Source organism: Podarcis filfolensis (assembly GCF_964270895.1).
Source record: "Podarcis filfolensis genome assembly, chromosome: 9".
NCBI lineage: Eukaryota > Metazoa > Chordata > Lepidosauria > Squamata > Lacertidae > Podarcis > Podarcis filfolensis.
In genome coordinates this window covers 37,528,964-37,549,672 of record NC_139610.1, presented here as the reverse complement: position 1 = coordinate 37,549,672, position 20,709 = coordinate 37,528,964, and the positions used below count along the sequence as shown (strand labels likewise).

Below are 20,709 nucleotides of genomic sequence, written 5' to 3'. Positions count from 1 at the left end.
ATTTACCTGAGTGTAAACTCAGTAAGACTTATTTCTAATAGACATATATAGGATTGTGCTGTAAAATATATACTAAAAGAGACATCTCATTTTGTTATATTTAATGTAACATAATGTTAATGTATATTCTGAAATGATAGGATTTAGATATAACCATAGAACCTTCATTGTTGCCTCTAGACTTGGTTTGCAGTTCATTGAACTGGTACGCTGACTGCGAAAATGTCCCAACATTGCTTTCAAAGGTGCAGATTGTTGCACGGGCATTGACTGCATTATATGTGTGTGTGGGGGGGGGGGGAATACGCCTATCTATAAAAACTGGGGCGGGGAGATTTCAGGCTTGCTGGATTTACCAGCAAGCTTTGTTTATTTCAGCATCCTAAATTAGAGAGAGGGAGTCATTTAGTTGTTGCTGTCATTAAATAACTGAGGTAGAAACCCTTGTTGATCTACTGCAAAGCATCCAGAGATCTCCCAGTAGATTGTGACCAGCTTTCTTTCCCCTGCCTTAGATGGTCTTAGATTTGTTTAAAAGTTACTATCTCTCGTCACTGGATGTACGCAGTTTCCACATGGAAAACTCAAAAAACTGAGAAGGTGACTATCGTGCCTTGGATCAACACATGCTGCTTCCATTGACGTCAGTGAAAGGTTGTGTGCAAATATCATGGGGAGTGTATAGTGTGGCCCAAAATAGCATTTGATGAGATTCAAGATACTAGCAAATTCATGTGGGGCTTTGTTTGTTTCTTAATTCGTTGGTTGGTTTGTTTTTTAAGAAGATTGTAAGTCCAGACTCAAATAAGGAGTTGGAAAGCGCTGCACATATTGTTTCTGTTTAGATATAAATATTAATTACATCTTGTTTTAATAAGGTATAACATTCGTTCAGTTGTTCTTTTTATTTCAAATGTAGAACACAGCCTTCATTACCAGTGTAGTTTTTTCTTGAGGCAGCATGGACATACTTCCATTCTTCCTCCCATAAAACTGCTGTCTACAATGTTCTGTGTGTCACACAACAAGGTTAATGAAAGACAATAAAACATTATGTGCCCAAGCTTGGAAATCCTGTCATTTTCACAATATGCTCATATATACTGACTCTCATATTAGGAGTCTAAATAGATAAATAGTTCAATCTTCTATTGGGGATTTCCTGCACTGAGTAGGGCATTGGACTAGGCGACTTACACAGTCCCCTCCAACTCTATTATTGTATAATTTGGGCATTCTGATACATATATAAGTCCTGAGATACAGTTGACCAAACTTCATTATGTGTTAACTGAAGGGAATTGCAGCATTATCTTTCTGTCAAAGAAATACTTCAGTCCTGAAAGCTTCCATGTATTCCATTTTCATATGTGACATCTATCCTTCATTTCAATGAACTGAGTCAATACAGACACAGATCACCTTCCTTCATTGAAATAAATGGACAGGCACATACAAATGGGAAACTATGTGTGCTCATCAGAGCACTCCATGATTAATCACTGAGTTGGAAGGGCCGAGGAGTAATGAAGTGTATCCAATGGATATGAGCACACTGCATCTTCATTTGTCCACAGTGGCATGTGAATATGGATGCAGTATTTGGAGAGCAACATCTGTAGCTGGGCATCTTATCAATGGAATGGGCTGGGTAGTAAATTTCCATAACAGTGATATGGGCCCACAGTTGCTTGTTGTGTTAGTATGGGAACTTACAATGTGATCTCCCTGATCCATATCTAGTCGAGGGGCAGGTGCTTTGACACAGAATGCTGGTCATCTGAAAACATCAGTCACATTACACTACACCATAATGTAGACAGGACAAGTTGGGGACTCCAATGATCTACAAATAGGTGTGTTCTAATTTTGGATAGAATTGCATTCTACCTTTAGTATAAGGTTTGCAGCTCATTCTAATATGAAATTCTAATATATGAAATATATGAAATATATGCTTAAACTTGACATTTGAATTAATATGACTTTTCTCCTTTCAGTATGAAAGGTTATATCTTGCATTTCAGAGGACGCTAGCAAATAATAAAATAAAAGAAATCAGGTAAGTTAAATAAGTTAACATTTTGCAACCAATAACAAGTGCAAAAACCAAATAGGAAGTTGGATCCCATTTACGGTAACGACTGCACAGATTATATAACAAACCCCTATGTTAGTGAAATCAGGTACCATAAATGCCAAACACAGTCTTAAGTATTAAGGTATCAAACAATAATTCAGCATTAAGACACTGGAAACTTTTATCATTATGTCATTGTACCAAGACTGAATTTTGAGCAGTATTCCCTTTAGAGTTTTCCTCTCTCTATTGCGAAGACATTTTGTGTTTGCCTGTTCCTACAAATGGGAGTTGCAAAGTTGTCCTTAGGCATGAGAACTAATAGCTTTAAAAAGTAGCTGACTTTTACTTTTATTTAAAAATATATTCAGCTATATATTTCCCCTAAGAAAGGGAGGTGGGTTGCATAGGAGTCATGAATCTTTATAATGAAAATTCAAGTCAAAGCAGGGATTGGACTAGGAGGCAAAATTTCATAGCAGTCTTGCCTAGTCTCTGATCCTGCCACTCCTGGAAGCTAAAATTCCTTTCTTAATAACTTGAGTTTGTAGAACTTGAACACTGTGGCACTATGATTTTAAGCTAACATAGCTGTGACTCCTACTGATATTCAAGTGTAGGATTTGCTTCCAGTTACTTGGCGGCGGTGGTGAAGATACAGAAAGGTGCTAGTTCTTTTGCTAGTGGTTGTGTAGGAACAGAATAGGTTGTATGAGGAAGAGACACAAAAGCATTGGCTTGCTTAATTGTTTTTCTGCAAAATTGCTTAGTTAGCAGATAAGAAAGAGTAACTTAATTTTTGAGTAAATGGGAATCTAAAGTTTTCTCAAATTAACGTTGTGAATTGGGTTGCTTATCTGTTGTTTTATTTTTTTCAGGTTTTATTACCTGAAAATTAATTTTTACTGTGGATTAGGTAGTTTTTAAAATTCTGTTTTGCATCATTTATAGGAATTCTGAGGAAAGAGAAGACTTTGAAAAGCTAATCACTGACCATGCAAATGCATCAGGTAATGAGATATCTATGGCAACCAATTCCACTTAATGCAATTAGTTGATGCTTATTAAACATTTGAAGTGGAATAAGTTCTGCACACACCACTCACATTTGTGACCAGCCATAGTGAGGGATCATGTTGATGCCGTTCATATTTTGAGGACACAGTAGGAGATAATAAATTACTTTCAGGGCTAACAGTGCAGTCTTCATTATATGGTGTTGATTCAACCTGGCTTTGGCTACTGTGGGAGGTTGACAATACGAGCAGATATTTTCTAGTGCTTAGTTTAAGAAAATATTTGTGTTGCAGAGGATTTATATTTTCTAGGCATTCACTCAAACTACTTGGTTGCTGAGAAAATGTTATCCTTTCTGCTTTATTGTGATACTAAGTGCTTTGTGTCTATTACAAACAAGCACATCTGTTGCAATAGTGAGTATATGTGCCTTTAAAAACAAGCTTCATTTTATTTTATTTTTTAAATTTATATAGCTCAGGAATGGGAAACCTATGGCTTTCAATGTATTCTTAAACTCCAACTCTCATCATCCCTGCCCTGGAACTGATGGGAACTGGAGTCCAGCAACATCTGGAGAGTCATAGATTCTCCATCCCTGCTTTAGAAGGAGAGCACTCTCTCAAGCAGCCCCATAATACCTAAAGGGATTAAATATAAAGAAATCTCCCTTCCTCCCCAAGTCATTTGGTGATCCCTTTTGCTTTGTTATTTTGCTTTTTTGGGTGGGTAGCTGCACACTCCTTCCTCGTTAGTATTGGAGTGCAGTGGTACCTCTGGTTAAGAACTTAATTCGTTCTGGTGGTCCGTTCTTCACCTGAAACTGTTCTTAACCTGAGGTACCATTTTAGCTAATGGGGCCTCCCACTGCCGCTGTGCCACCACTGCATGATTTCTGTTCTCATCCTGAAGCAAAGTTCTTAACCCAAGGTACTATTTCTGGGTTAGCGGAGTCTGTAACCTGAAGCGTCTGTAACCTGAAGCATCTGTAACCCAAGGTACCACTGTACACACCTCCTCTGCAATGTCATCTCTCTGTCATGAGGTGATACATGAACATTTGGGCATTTCTCCTCTAGAACTTGCACGCATACATGTGTTGCTTTCCAGTGGACAAGTGCCACCTCAGACTCCAAAATCCATGTTTGCTACCAAATGCTTAGTTCAGCTCTTATATTTTAGTAAACTCTAATCCACGTCTTTTTTGTCCATTTGGAAGGACTCTTATTCATTGTCCTCCACTAGAAATGGTTACCAATTTTTTGCTGAAAACAAATAGACGTGCAAAGTTGTTGTTATAACTTGTCCAAATGATTTCTAAACAGCTTACAACTATAAAATAAATCCATAATTAAAATACCTAACATAAAAATTCATTAATTAACATATACAATAAAACAAAGGCGTAACGATTAAAAGTTTAAGATATTTAAAATAAAATAAAATTGCAAAGCAAAGTCAACAAGTACTTTGCTCCTACCATATGAGGTTTTGCGAGAATGAGAGGAGATGCCACCAGAGACTGATCTGAAATGGCTTTGTTAGTTTGAAGATGTTTAATAGTGGAAAACAGGTTTGGGGTGAAAGAAAATGAAATGCAGAAGGATTTAAAAAAATCAAAGGCATACTGTTTAGAAGAATGCTGGTATAAAATGTTTTAACTTTGCAGGAGTTCCAGTAAACATTATGAAGGAATCGCTTGGTGAAGAGCTTTTCAAAATATGCTATGAAGAAGATGAACATATCCTTGGAGTTGTCGGGGGATCCCTCAAAGACTTCTTGAACAGTTTCAGTACTCTTCTGAAGCAGAGTGCTCACTGCCACGAAGCAGAAAAAAAGGGTAGACTTGAAGAGATCTCAATACTGTGCTTGGAAAAGGACCCAGATTTCTTAAATGTGTACTATTTCTTTCCCAAGAAAACAACCAGCCTCATCCTGTCCGGCATTATCAAAGCAGCGGCTCACATTTTGTATGAAACAGAGGTTGAAGTGACGGTGATGCCCCCTTGCTTCTGCAAAGATAGCGCTGAGTTTATTAACCAGCCATATTTGTTGTACTCTGTGCAAGTCAAAAGTGCAAAGCCATCTTTATCTCCCTGTAAACCTCAGTCTTCTCTTGTGATTCCTGCTTCCATGTTCTGCAAGACTTTCCCATTTCATTGCATGTTTGACAAGGATATGGCTATTCTGCAAGTTGGCAATGGTATAAGGAGACTGTTGAGCAGGAGAGAATTTCAAGCAAAGCCAAACTTTGATGAGTGGTTCGAAATCCTGGCTCCTAAAATAAACTCCACGTTTAGTGGGATCATGACAATGCTAAACATGCAGTTTACTATAAGAGTGAGACGAGGGGACAGCGCTCTTAAAAGGTCAACAGGGGTAAGAACAGGTTTATCATATTTATATTTCTTATTTCTTCATCCCATCTCTAATTCAAGTGTGCAAATGCAATAGTAGCTTTGGAAGTATTACACAAGGCAATGAGTGAATAACTATGAATGACTCCTCCTCCCATTTTGGGGGGCTTTGACATCGGGAATTTTGAATCTGAAGCTTCTCCTCATGTAAGTTTCTTTTCATAGCAAAAGCGCAAAAGTGAAAGCATAAAAAATTCTTGCATTTATTTGTTAATGCTTCCATTAAGAATGGAATGCTTGTTTGAAGTAAGCTATTCTCCACTTGTTACATTTATTTTGGAGTCATTCCACTTTGGACTGCAGGTGAAGGGAATGCATGTTTTAACATTACCTCATGAGGAAAAGACCCTACTCATGGAAAACAAGCATCTCAGGGAGAAAGCTAGGTTAAAACTCCACCTCAAGATATATTTCAATAAGGAGGTTTTTTAAAAGCAAACCATCACAGGAGAGCATTTAAACGTGTTGGCCCTTGCCAGAAAATCTGTAGGATAGCCTGTAAGCTGTATCCAGACCCTACTCTGAGTTTTCTAGCTCTTATTGACCCCTATTTGTGCATGTGAGGTGCCTCTCCTTACCAAATTACCCAGTGGGAACAATAGTTGTTAAGTTTCCACCTAGTAGAGGGACAGCCCCTATTTTCTAAAGCTCTTCAGAGGTGTGAGATTTGTGATTTTATAATAATCATTGAGCTTCTAACCCAAAGCAGGTTGTCTGGAGAGAGTTTGGTACTATGGCTTAATAACTTGGCTATCACTGCATTAGTAAATTTCCATAATGCTCCAGAAGTCTCACATCACCTCATCTTTCTCTCATTGTTTCAGGTTATGGACCTTAAAGGACAGATGATCTACATCTTTGAGTCCAGTACCATCTTGTTTTTGGGATCCCCCTGTGTGGATAGACTAGAAGACTTTACAGGACGTGGCCTCTATCTTTCAGATATTCCGATTCATAATGCACTTAGGGATGTTGTTTTAATAGGAGAACAAGCCCGAGCTCAAGATGGGCTGAAGAAAAGGCTAGGAAAACTTAAGGCTACTCTTGAGCAGGCACACCAAGCCCTTGAAGAGGAGAAAAAGAAGACAGTAGATCTTCTGTGCTCTATTTTCCCCGGAGAGGTTGCACAGCAGCTGTGGCAAGGACAAGTTGTACAGGCCAAGAAATTTAATAATGTGACAATGCTTTTTTCTGACATCGTAGGGTTCACTGCTATCTGTTCCCAGTGTTCACCTATGCAGGTTATCACAATGCTCAACGAGCTCTACACTCTCTTTGATTACCAGTGTGGAGAGCTGGATGTCTATAAGGTAGAGAATTTATTGCACCAATTTGTCCTCCTCGAGAGGGGAATCAAGCTTGTAAGGTTATTTGAGTGATATAATGCAACTTAGAGAAGATGGTGTTAATCTGGAATAAGTCATTTAATGAATTATATACCTCAGAATGCAATCCTCGGTGCATTTAGTGTGGAGTAAATCTTCTAGCTTCATTGGCACTATTTATGAGTTAATGCCTCCAGGACTGATGATAGAACCTCATGGATGGTGGATGAAAGATAAATATTTTGACATTTTTGTCATAATGAAACACCACAGTAAACCAGGTTTTACAGCTCAAAATAATCTGCTCCAGCAGCTGGCAAGTTGCATCATGCAATTAGCACATCAGAACTCAAGTTCATGTGAATCTCAAGTGGGTGGGTGCACTTTGGAGGGGACAGAGTTATGGACAACCCTTCCAAGTGTGTTCTGTGTTTTCTTCATGTGATTTTACTTGTGTTCTAAGTTATTTATTTTAATGTTCAGGTAGAAACCATTGGAGATGCATACTGTGTGGCTGGAGGCTTACACAAGGAAAGTGAGACCCATGCTATTCAGATTGCATTGATGGCTTTGAAAATGATGGAGCTGTCCAATGAAGTGATGTCTCCACATGGAGAGCTCATCAAGGTCAGCATGTTATCTCAAATTCACTAAACTACTGATATTTTAAATAGTAGCTGTTCCTTATTTTCATTTTTTAGTGAAGTATTACCTGAAATGCTTTTCTTTCACAATGATTTAATTTACCTCATGACCAATGCTCTAAATTCATTTGTGCTTTTCTGTGCAGAATTGGGACCAAACCAGGTGTGATGTGAAAGCTCCATGATCAAACCAACTATATTTTAGAATTTGTTTCATAGTATTTGTATGGTGGGAGGTGTTCTTTTGAGGACTGGAGAAGGTGGTTTTAACCCTTCCCTCATGCTGCTTTCCCACAAAAGTTTCTATTTGCCCCACAAATACTTGATTTTGCGGTGGTGACACCTTTGATACTGGCTTAGCTGATGTGTTGCCACTGGATGTTCAGTCACTCAGAGTACAAAGCAGTTTGAAATCCAGATTCTGTGGAGAAAGAGAAAGCCGCTTCCAGACTGTCATTATTTTGGGTGGTGGGATTCAAGCACATAACAGCAAATTCAGGTTGTGCAATTAAAGTGGATTTTTCCTCTTGTGCAGCACTTTCTCCCTCAAATTTACGTTTTCTGGCAAGGAGAAATGATGGAGAAACGCATTGGAAGGTTAGGAAACGATGTTTGATTCAACATTGTATAACCTCCCTGTAGACAAACAAGAATGAATTCTAATGGACAGTGAATACTGTATTATTACCTGTTTGGCTAGAAGGAAACCATCACACAGGGTCAGACTGAGGACAAGGAAGAGTCCTAGGATGTGGGGAAGTTATGACATAGATTGCCCAAAACCAAGGGGGCTGAAGAAAATGAAAAAGAGCAGAGTAAGAAATGAAGCAAGACAGGAAGTTGAAGGAATGATAGGTGGCTTGGGAAAAGGGCAGGGGAGATGGAACTGAGAGAAGAAGAGGATAAGCAGCCTGAAGGAAATTATGGCTGGGGGACCACAGTGCTTCAAGTCACTGTTTAAAGTCAACTGCTTAAAGCTTTTGGCTACCTCTGTCCAAAAGGACTGGTAAGGTCAGGGGGCAGGGTTGCTAAAGAAAGTCAGTCCAAGGTGTGGAGTTCATAGGAGTTATTCCAGCTGCCATTTCTATGGAAGCATTATCACCTCTTAGAGAGGTTCTAAAACCTTTTAGAGAGTAATGAGAGCCCCAAAGGGGCCAAGGACTGAGTTTTAAATATTGATCTGAACTGTACACCACTTTCTTTGGCTGCAAGATTCTACAGAAAAGATAAATATGCCTTGGCAGGGGGAAAAAATTATGTTTGGAAGATTTATTTTCAGCCCAGGCAGCATGTGAACATGAATCACCAAGTGGACATTAATAAAAATCAGGAGAGCACTGCTGGTGTGCTAAGCTCATCTTGCAGTCACTGTTCTTGCCTTCCAGTACAGTTACCAATGGCCTTTCTCACAAAGACACTTTGTCTAGCCAGAATCTCAGGGCTATCTTTCTTCCCAGACTGCTAGAATTAATCTCCTTTTCCACTTGAGTTTCCACTGGTGTCTCATCAGCCCTCACAGACCTGATCCTAGGCTGACATCCCCTCTACTTTTCTGTCTCTTCCTCTGTTTTATCTCCTTTTCCCAGCAGGGCAGTTTCCCACCCTGAGGCTGCATTCACAGTTTATTCCATGTCCTTGATGCTTTCCTAATGGTGAGATTTCAGACAACCTAAGAGCCACTTCCAGAACTATAGTGGAATATAGTGAACTATAGTCGAATACAGCACATGTTTAGCATTCATGTCCATCTTTTTTACAAATGGGTTTCTTCTGGAAGCAAATTACATGGAAGTGAGCACTAAACCTGTACTGTATTCCACTATAGTTCCACAATGCAACCTAGCAGTACATGTCATAGATAGTGCTATTGGGAAATGTAGCCCTTAGACTCCACAGTCCTATTCCATAATGTTAGATTTTCCAAAAAAGGGACTAGTGTGTTATCTATCCCTAGCAGCTGGCATATGGGCTTAGCTCTTGGACCTTATCAGTTGAGGTTGTTTACACTTAATGTTTTCAACACACTTAATAATAGTTAACTCTTACAATATTTGACCCTTGCTGTGTAATTGTATTCTATCTCAAAAGCTATCTCAAAAGCAAACTACTAATATCCTAAATTGAGTTTTCATTACTGTTAATCAGCATTCCTCTGGAAAGTCCCCTTGGTGCCCATAAAACCACGTTAATGTCACTATGGATAGCTCAATTGGGAGAGTATGAGACTCTTAATCTCAGGATCGTGGGTTCGAGTGACACGTTGGGCAAAAGATTCCTGCATTGCAGGCAGTTGGAGCAGATGGTTCTCATGGTTCCAACTCTACAACTCTACAATTTTATTATTTATCCCTTGCTTTCTTGTGGCCTATAAGTATGAAGCATCTGCTAGTTTTAGGCATAGCATGAAGAAAAGCAGTCCGTGCCTCATGAGATATTGTACCTTGCAACTCAGCAAATACTAAATTGGTTGTGGTTTCACTATAATATGGGAGGCACTTGGCTTTGCCAGTTCCCTAAAATTCCAAAGGCACCGACCCCTCCAATTCCTGGGTAACACCTGCCTTCTGTTTTCTGGGCTTGATCACTTCACTAGCAGGTGGATGGATCCTAGTTGAGAGAAACATTTACATATTTATCTGTTGATTCCAGGCTGCTAGGAACTGGAAAACACGTATGCATCACAGAGTATTTTGTTTGATTATATTAGTAAAAGTTTGAACTGTGATTTGAATATGCTTCCATCAGTCAATGCAGGCGTTTTCTTGATCCTTTGGGTTTGTGTAAGAACTTTCAAGTGATTGCCAACACCAGCCTGTAAATTAGGAGACCATTCCTTGAACAGTAATGGTATTCTGATTGCAGCTTTGTACATAATTTCTGCTATGCAATATGCCCTTGTTTATGAACAAACTGCAAAGAGAAGACAGTGTGCATGTAACTCTTGAGAGGTGTTTGTTTTTGAGGATACAGTATAAATAACTAATTTTTCTAGCTGTAAACAAGCAGCATGCTGCAAAGTATTTTGTTGGACATGGAAGAATAGATTGGCTGCATAGTATTTATCATTTAAATGTAATTGTAGGATACAGAACAGGATTGTAAGTCATGGTAAGTGCTTGATTTGAGGGGAAGCCAAGATGATAGAACTGTTGAAATAGTCTTCAAATTTGAGAAACACGATCTCCCACAAGTTCCTAAGCTAGACGTTAAAGGACTCATTTCTCAGAAAATGGTCCACAGAACACCAGTTCCATTTGTCCCAACAAGGTTTGCTGGAAAAGAACAAAACCAAAACTAACGTTCTGCATCAACCGTGCCTGTTGGACTACACTCAGACATTTCTGCACAAACATGCTTTGTTTTGACTAATGGTTATGCAGAGTATCAAAAGAAGTTTTCTGTTGTTACCATCTGACTACTGCTCTTCAAATTGCACTGCTCATATTCTGGTCATAATCCACAATGATTGCAAATGAGCTAATAAAACTTACTGCGACTTTGGTTTTTGTCAAGTGTAACAGTCAAACAACATTATATATCTTCTTTTGTTTTCAAAAGATGCGCATAGGTCTGCATTCCGGCTCAGTCTTTGCTGGCGTCGTAGGTGTTAAAATGCCGCGGTATTGCCTATTTGGAAACAACGTAACACTTGCCAACAAGTTTGAGTCTTGCAGCGTTCCTAGGAAAATAAATGTCAGCCCAACAACCTATAGGTACAGTAGTTTACTATGCAAAGTTCTTATACTATGAAAGTGGTGGCTTGTTAATCACCTTCACATTTATCTGCAGCTTTCCCCCCTTTGCAAAGTACTGCATCACATTCTATGACATGGTTCTATTGAATTAGCAGAACTGTGGGGAGAGGTTGGAAGAGACTGTTTGTATTTAGATTTTGTGCTTGTTGGCTTTGTGCAGTGCTCAGCAAAAGAACCACTGTCAGGAATGGACAAACCTGAATGTTATGGAAGGTTGAATAAAATGATCAAAGAGTGATGTATTTTAATTTCGTATTGTATGCTTTTTGCATTTTCCTTTTAAATTGTAAGTCACTTTGAGACTTTTTTTTTGCTGTAACCAACAAGCAAAACAATAACAAATAATAGAGTCTTATTACCTATTATTTACTGCATTTATTAGCAATTGTATGATTTGCAGTACAATAAAAACTTACATAAAACAATTCCAGATACAAGAATAGTTAAACAATTGCACATACGTAAACCTAGCACATTTGAAAAGGTAAGCAGGGTCAGTTATGATTTCAAATTGGATGGGGAACCATGTGGTTGAGATTCCTGCTTTGCAGGGGGTTGGACTGGATGACCCTCTTTTGGTCCCTTCCAATTCTGTTATTCTATGAAAAACATTGTTTAAAAAAAGCATATACAACAATTAAAAACAAGCAGATACCCTTTGATTCCAGTAAAAACTTGTTCGGATGGGAAGCCTATACGACCTAGCAATTTGTGTTGATGGCAGATACAGCACACTATCGTGCATAGAAACACAGGGATCACAGCACAATGTGATCCATAATGAAGTGAAGTAAGACATTATGTCACTTGCATTGATACCACCAATGCAGTAGTTTAATACATGCATAAAGCTTTGCTGTGCAGAATTCACTTGTCCTCGGGCTTTCATTCTCTTCAATATCAGAGACAGATATATGCATATATTAGAAACGTGAGAAGAAATTCTCCAGATCTTTGCATTGCAGTGGTTAGTTCAGAGTGAAACTGTCACCCTCCCATGCAAAAAAGCAACAAATATGAATTTGTTTTGATAATATTGATCACCATTATTTAAAGGTTACATGTATATTATATTTAACCGCATTTCAATTTTTCTTGCAGGTTACTAAAAGATTATCCAGGATTTGTATTTACTCCTCGTTCAAGGCAGGAACTTCCTCCCAACTTTCCAAGTGATATTCCCGGGATCTGTTACTTTCTTGATGCTTACCTTCAAGGAACAAATTCAAAGCCCTGGTTTCAAAAGAAAGACGCTGAAGATGGAAAAGCAAATTTCTTGGGGACACCAACAGGAGTAGACTAAGCTGTGCTTTCTTGCATTTCCAGGATGAGTTCTGTATGAACTGAACATTCAAAAAAAGGAAACATGACAGCACTTTAGCTTGTTAACACCTGAAAGCCAGTATTAAAATTACCAAAAAAAAAAAAAAAGGGATATTACATACTACTTTCAATTTTTATTTTATGTAAAAATATATTAAGTCAGTGGCAGTTTGGAAGGGTGAGAAGCAGGAGCGGCCCATATTAGTGACACCTCATGTAACAATGAAAGGGGGAAAGCCCAGGCACCTAATATTTCTTTTCCTCTTGCAAACAGTTGCTTCACCAAGGTGAGTCTGATAAGGGCCCCCTACTTCCCTAAAGTATGTGCTTGACACTTCTCTCGACTTCCCAGTCTTTAGGAATCACTTCTGGAGGGACAGCATTCAAAACAAGCAGAACTGAGCTGCTTGCTATATGAACAGCATAACATGTAGCACTGCTCTTTCTTGAAATATACAGTGGACCTTCAAGTTGCGAACGTAATCCGTGCGGGAGGCACGTTCGCAACCTGCAGTGCTGCGTCTGCGCATGCACGGGTCACGATTCGGTGCTTCTGCGCATGTGCAAAGCACGATTTAGTGCTTTTGCGCATGCACGAGTGCCGAAACCCAGAAGTAACCCGTTCTAGTACTTCCGGGTTTGGCGCAGTGCTCAACCGAAATTGCGTAACCTGAAGCGTCTGTAACCTGAGGTACCACTGTATTCGGGTTACATAGAGTTGCTTAACCAAGTTGTACCAACTAGTGGTGGGTGGGGAGGTGTTGCTCACCAGGCTTCTCAACACCCAAGTGCCACTGCTGGCACCAAGAAGGATGGGGGAATGGCAAAGTAGGCAGGGAGTGTGGTGCATGCCTGGAAGAACCAATTCAATGCTTCCATCGCCATGTCTGCACCACGCCAAGCTCTCTACCACCTCATCTCTTTCTTGGTAACTAACAGTGATGCTTGGCATTGGAAAGCCACAATGCCACATTGGCCACTGCTAGTTTTAAACATGAACATGGAATACATGGCAAAGAGAATGCCTACCTAGTTGCAAGTGGAATTGGTGTCTAGCCTCTCATCCTCATTCTGCCTAGGGGGCCTCACAGATGCTACAGTACCACCTAAGGAGTAGCTTGGAATGACACTATAGGCCACCATTCATTTGATGGGGAGAAGGCTGTTTGGTTCATGAATGGGGGAAGTGAAAACATGTTCAATCTCAGTTACTGCACACTGCAAGCCATGCAGTGTACCTTTTCTTAGTTTCCATTTACAGCCCATTATTACTATAGTAGTATTTTTAAATGTATAGCAGAAACAAAGTTGACATTCAAGTAGCCCCATTACAGTATTTTAAATGAATCTGAACTATTCCTAATCTTAATTCTTCCAGCACCATACCTCAATGTGCTTTTCGTTATGTGGTGGATTTTCACACGGTAGCTCAGAATGCATTTGTAGTGCACGGCCTTCACGTTGCATGCATACAGAATGCGCTACAGATCTGGACCTAGGCCCCATGTGTACACTGTGATACTTTATGCATTCGCACTGACACCAAAAATGGCTTGGCTGGATTTTTTTTCTGCCTTTGCATCCTTCAGTCCTGGCAATTAACAAAGAGAGTAAAATTCTTGTCAGGATGGTAAAATACTGACCAATTCTGAAACTAAGCTAGGAGGAATTTTTCCTTTTAGGAACCATTTTTCTGCCACACTCTGGGTCCAAGCAAGTCTATGTAGTAAGATCTCCTTCCTCTGTCCTTCTCTCCCTCCATCTCAGACTTGTAACTGTTCCTCTTCATTTGTACAACTCCCTGAAATTATTCTTGACATACCTGTCTGGAAATGGAATTTCTTCTTTCTCAAACTTACTGCTCTGACTTCTGTACTTCCTACAGTTTCCTATTTCTTATCTCATGTGATATAAGAAGTATGTGTCATCATGAATATGTGTCATCAAAAGAATTAGGAAAGAGAGGAAGCATAACATGATGGCACAACCTCAATTTTTGTTTAAGAGTTTCATGCTCTTTTACCAGCTGAGAAATGTATAATCTGGCCAAAGTGTCCTAAAATATGGGACATCCTTTTTCACTGCATTGCTGCATTATTTTAAGTAAAACTCTGTTCAGTATTAACCATTTCCTGAAAGGCACAGGTTAATCAGATATTAAAAGGCCAAGCATTTCACTTAGACTGCAATCCTATGCACACATACCTGCAAGTCCCTTTGAAGTCAATGGGACTTAATTTTGAGTAGGCCTACATTTGATTGCTCTTGCATATATGGTTATCAGCTGTTTTCAGTGCTAGTATACAGATATGTCACTTACTGCTTCCTGAACTTCTTTCACTGTCAATAAATTATACCAATGTGTGTGTATATGTGTGTGTGATTATAATCAAATGCTAAAACCTCTGTAATCAAACTTATAAATCTGATTTCAAGGGGAATAAATCTCCCTTGTTATGTATTATAGCAATAAATGTTTTCTTTTCATTGCTATTTAAGTTTATATTAAAGTGTAAAGTAAACTATTCCACAGTATCGACCATTTCTAAACAGATTGCATTGCATTCATTACAGAAGTGTGAGGTTGTGTGTGTGTGTGTGTGTGTGTGCATGTGTGTGTGTATTTGTATATGTGTGTGTGTGTGTGTGTGTGTATAGGTGGTATACTCATGTTTTGATATATGATGACTTCAATAAAAGGAAAAACACTTGAATAATGTACAGAACATTTTTTCCTATATGCATAAAAATGTAAGGTTGTCATCACGCTGCATAAACAGCCATGTCAACTCCAGCATAATGACAGGATGGAAGGCAGCCTATCCAAGTTGTTTAATGGAAGGAGGGGTTTCACAATGCAATTTGGCAAACTACTCTTTGAAGTCCCCACCCCCATTCAATGTAGCTGGAGTGAGGTTTAACAAGGGCACTTCAAAATACAACTGTCTGAAGTGGAGGGATAGGTGAGGGAATGGGTGAGGTAGTGGAGCTGGCCAAATTTGAGGGAAGGGTGGTGGTGGCAAAAGGGTTGGATGGCTTAGGTTGAGTGAAGTGAACAGGGGCAGTAGCTCCTAACTGCATAATAAATGTACAAAGAAGCCTGCCAGTCTTGTCCTAGTAAAGGTCAGTAAGGTTGAAGCATAAGACAGCAAGAGCATGTAATTCAAGTTCAACCTTCTCCTTCAACTCTTTATGGATCCTGCCCAACACTTATGGAGCAGAATGGTGCTAAATTCCAGGGCTCTGGCACAGTCTGCATGAGGAAAGGTTTTCCATGTCAGGCCATGGCATATCCCTGCTAAACTCCAGTGAGAGTGATCCTACATGGGTACAGATTGTAAGTTATACTTTGCTGACGTGGAAAATCAGTAGGTGAACCCACAGCATGATAAAAATGTCAAAGGGGCCCTACAAGAACAGACCAAAGATCCAGTATTCTCTTTCCCAAAATGGACAACTAGATGCTTCCAGGAAGTCAACAATGAAGAACATAAAGTCAGTAGCTCTCACCTAGTGTTGCTCCCTAGGATACAGTAACTAGAACATGGGGAGGCAAACTAAGGCCCGGGGCCCAGATCTGGCCCAATCGTATTCTAAATCTGGCCCGCAGACGGTCCAGGAATCAGCGTGTTCTTACATTAGTAGAATGTGTCCTTTTATTTAAAATGCATCTCTGGGTTATTTGTGGGGCATAGGAATTTGTTCATTTCCCCCCAAAAAATATAGTCCGGCCCCCCACAAGGTCTGAGGGACAGTGGACCGGCCCCCTGTTGAAAAAGTTTGCTGACCCCTGAACTAGAAGCATCCTATCCCTCCATCCTGATGACTAATTGATGGTTCCACACTCCATGAATTGGTCTAAACCTTCCTTAAATTTATCTAAGCTAGTGGCCATCTCTTCATCTTGTGCCTGCGAATTCCATAAATTTAATTAATATATTCTTTGTGAAGAAGTGCTGCATTTCATCTGTCCTAAATCTACTACCAGTCCATTTTCATTGAACGACCCTGTAAGTTCTAGTGTTAGTAAATAGTAACACTTTGTGTATACAAGCATTGATGTATTAATCATTGTCTCGAGGCAATTTACATATAAAATAATTAAACACAGTTAAACACTCAAAAGTACAAAAAAGAGAGAAAGGAACATTGAAAATAAGACCAAAATTCCAACAAATGGACACTCGTGATAAAGATCTACTTATCCAAATGGGAAAGCCTGTCGGAACTAAGATGCCTTCAATTGTTTCTGGAAAGTGGATAGTGGATGTCTGTCATATTTCAATAGGAATGCTATTCCACAGAAAATGGGCAGCCCTGCTCCAAGTTCTAAGATCTTTGGAACTTGTAGAAGAAACTCCACCACCACAGTCACTCCCCCCCCCTAAATTACTCCTCTCCCCTGCTTTGCACACACAATGCTTTAGCCTTTTCTCCAAGGGAAGATGCTCCAATCTTGGTTGCTCCTTTACAGCTCTATGCTATCTCTTTTTTGAGATGGAGCACCTAGAATTGTACATAGTATTCCAAATGTGGCTACCTCATAGATTTGCAATGCTACCAATGAAACAAGCATACAGAATTGTTTTCCTGTTGTGTACTCTAGCCATAAGATACACTGATGGCTTCTGTTGTATGTAGAACCCAATATTGTGCCCAGATGCGGGTGGTGCTGTGGGTTAAATCACAGAGCCTAGGGCTTGCCAATCAGAAGGTTGGCAGTTTGAATTCCCACGACAGGGTGAGCTCCTGTTGCTCGGTCCCTGCTCCTGCCAACACGAAGTGCTAGTAGATAAATAGGTATCACTCCAGCGGGAAGGTAAACGGCATTTCCGTGCACTGCTCTGGTTTGCCAGAAGCAACTTAATCATGCTGGCCACATGACCCAGAAGCTGTATGCCGGCTCCCTTGGACAGTAAAATGAGATGAGCACCGCAACCCCAGAGTCGTCCGCGACTGGACCTAATGGTCAGGGGTCCCTTTACCCTTTAAGCCATAAGATACACTGCTGGCTTCTGTTGTGTGTAGAACCCAATATTGTGCCCAGATGTTGACTGTTTTTGCATGTGCATGGCCTGGCCTACATTGGTGATCCTATTTGTCTCTCCTCACAGTGGCCAGAAATAGCTGCTTTCCCACCTCATTTATTTGCATAAAAGGGCTGCAGACCTGAAACCGCTTAACTCTGGACCAGTTCCAGGTGACTGAACAGAGACTAGTCAAGTGTAAATTGTTTTGAGGGTTCAGGCTTAGAGAGGCAGGAAACGTATCTCCTTAGAGTGTGAGACTCCAAAAATAGAAACTCAGCTGCCATTTATAGTAAGGCTTACATCAGGTCACTGAATCATCTTGCATTTTATTCTCTCTCTTTTTACTTCTAACATGGAGCAGAAGTTTTTTTTTAGGGATCTTAAGTCAAAGCCTTTGATCATGACCATACTTTCAAGACTGTATTTCATTTCTAACAGTAATAGGACTGGAAAGAAATTAGATTTCAAAAAATGGTTCTGAGCCAAAGTCTTATTCTATGACTTGAGGTAAATCTATTGAAGCTAGATTTATAGAACCACAAAACTGTAGAGTTGTAAGGGACCATTAGGGTCATCTAGTCCAACCCCCTGCAATGAAGGATTTTTTGCCCAAACCCATGACCCTGAAATTAAGAATCTCATGAACTGTTGACTGAGCTATCCAACTAGGATCTTTGCACTTTTGATACCAGTTTTGCACTTTTGACTTTTCTCAACGACAGTATAAGATCTCAGTAGATCTCAGAATGATTGTACTCACTAAAGGGGAAGAGCATATCCATGCCTGCTGACCTGTTCCCATAAAATCTGTCATTGCCACCTAAACATGGGGAAGGAGGGCACATCTGTAACAGGAACATGGTCAAAATGTTCAGTTCCTTTCCTAATGATCCCTAGCATGGAATTTGCTTTTTTTCAAAACTGCCACACACTGGGTCATGTGTGCTTCCCATCAAACATTGCAGAATACTTTGGTGGTATGTCTAATCTCATGTTCCAGTATAACTGCATATTTAACCTTTAGATCCATCCTTTACATTTAAGAGAAAACATATCTCAGGCTGCTGTCTCTAGATATGGGGGGGGGGGCATTCAGAGCAGTGGATCATCTGTGTTTGCCAGAGTCATAGTTGCAGTAGTTCTGGTTGTTAGTAATGTGTTTTCCTACATGGAAATGGTGTCCATCGCATTAACAGAGTTTCCCTTGAACTGCATGGCTGGATGGTTGTTTAAAATGATGCTACTTCATTTAGAAGGATGCCAAAGTGTGTACACACAGATGATCCATTGCTCTGAATGCCCCATCATATCCAGATGCAGTGGTTTGAGCTGTGTTTTCTCCCACAAAGGGTGGATCTGAATGTTAAATATGCAGTTGTGCTGGAACATGAGGTTAGACATACAGTCAAAGAAATAATAAACTGTGCAGGAATCTGGAATAAAATAAACAATCCTCTAAAGATATATGTCCCATGGGCTTCAGAGGTTTTGATGCTGACAGCCAAATAATCTCTTCTGCTTACACAAGCAAATGGTAATGAACCCTTACTTCTGCAAAAGTCTTCACTGCAACAAAACAGTTTTCAAAGACTTAAACTGGGAATGTTGGGTTGTGTTCTGCATACTGTAAAGATACAGTTCTTCTGCAGCTCAGATGAAAACTACTTTGCTCTACTTACTTTGTAGAGGAACATACATTGAGACAGTTCTAAAGCATCAAACTCAGCAACACTGTCCTCTTCTACCAAGGCTGTCTCCTGATGGCACTTGAACAAAGTATTATGTTTTTGTGGCTTGTAGGAGGACTATGGAATATAGGGGCTCTTGGTTCATACATCTCAGTATTGTCTATACTGTCCACAGTGGCTATCCAGGATTTCAGAGAGGGGACATTACCAATTCTGCCTGGAGACACCAGGGATTGAACCTGGCTCCTTCTGCTTGCAAAGCCAATACTCTACCACTGAGTTATGGCCCTTCCCCGATAAGGGAAATATATTTATGGCACATATGGATCACTGAGCTATGCACAGTTATCTTGGACACAGATACTGGACATCGTATCTTCAAGGTATTTATGTACCTTGAAGGTATGTTGAGAAAAGACTTCACAGTGGACCTTTCCTTTATTTTCTCTTTCCTCTCTTTCTATTCTTTTCTGTCTGCTGCATTTTGACCTTCTACATAGCCTGTTGCCAGCTGAAATTTCCCAGCTTACAATGTTCCTTTTCAGCCTTAGGCCCTTCTTAACTTGCAAACATCCTTAAAACCTGATCTTTGTTTGATTAGATGGCTTTTGAACACCTGCATGTTAGAAGTTCATTTGGAATGGACTCATCTTCCATCCGGTACAGATGACCAAGTTGAGATGTCTGAATAGAAGAGTAATTGACTTGGCAATAGTGCTTTCTCAAGCATTTCAGCAGCGACTATTTTGGCTTCTCCTTTAATATGCCGGATATGCTGAAGGCAGTCTGTTTAGAAGGTGTTGCATGATCTGTGATCAGTTCCAGGTTCTCCTGAATTAAAGACTGCTCTGATGATACAATTCACTATTATTACTGAACTATTAATCACCTTCTAAAGCAGTATCTCAAGGTGATTTATACATCAGATAATTATAAAGAGTTAAAAGCACAAAAGCAAAGCTTTTGAAACAAAACTAAAACCCTAACAAGTGGACACTTGCGGTAGACCCATTTATCTAACTGGGAAAGCCAGTTGGGACAAAAATTGCTTTCTGAAAGTGCAGATAATATCTTGACAGCAATGTTGTTCCACAGTGGGCAGGGGCAGCCACACTAAAAGCCCTGCTCTGAGTTACAGCGGAGCAGGCTGCTGAGATCTTCAGAACTTGCAGGATGAACTCTTCTGCAGACTGCAAAGATGTATAAGACAGGGGTCAGCAAACTTTTTCAGCAGGGGGCCGGTCCACTGTCCCTCAGACCTTGTGGGGAGCCGGACTATATTTTGGAAAAAAAGAAAGAAAGATGCAAGAGTACCACGAGCCCCAGTGGCTGCTTCCCTGTGTCTTGCGAGCGGCAGGGGCTGGCGGTGGTGGTGGAGGTACGATGAATGACACGCAAAAGGGCTCCAGAGAGGGGCTGCTTAAAATGGC

At 40.0% G+C, this 20,709-nt stretch overlaps 1 protein-coding gene and 1 long non-coding RNA gene across 2 annotated transcripts in view; one reads left to right on the top strand and one right to left on the bottom strand.

Moving 5' to 3' along the window:
* GUCY1A1 (guanylate cyclase 1 soluble subunit alpha 1) overlaps positions 1 to 15,086 on the top strand; it is a 35,154-nt gene extending 20,068 nt beyond the window's left edge. Inside the window, exons 3-9 of the mRNA XM_083572141.1 lie at positions 2,001 to 2,062; positions 3,032 to 3,090; positions 4,767 to 5,476; positions 6,339 to 6,824; positions 7,323 to 7,466; positions 11,042 to 11,196; positions 12,340 to 15,086. Coding sequence (XP_083428267.1) covers positions 2,001 to 2,062; positions 3,032 to 3,090; positions 4,767 to 5,476; positions 6,339 to 6,824; positions 7,323 to 7,466; positions 11,042 to 11,196; positions 12,340 to 12,541 — 1,818 coding nt within the window. The 3' untranslated portion in view covers positions 12,542 to 15,086. The remainder of the gene's footprint in view (positions 1 to 2,000; positions 2,063 to 3,031; positions 3,091 to 4,766; positions 5,477 to 6,338; positions 6,825 to 7,322; positions 7,467 to 11,041; positions 11,197 to 12,339) is intronic.
* LOC310770563 overlaps positions 1 to 20,709 on the bottom strand; it is a 285,355-nt gene that overhangs the window by 192,839 nt on the left and 71,807 nt on the right. The gene's annotated exons all lie outside the window — the stretch shown is intronic.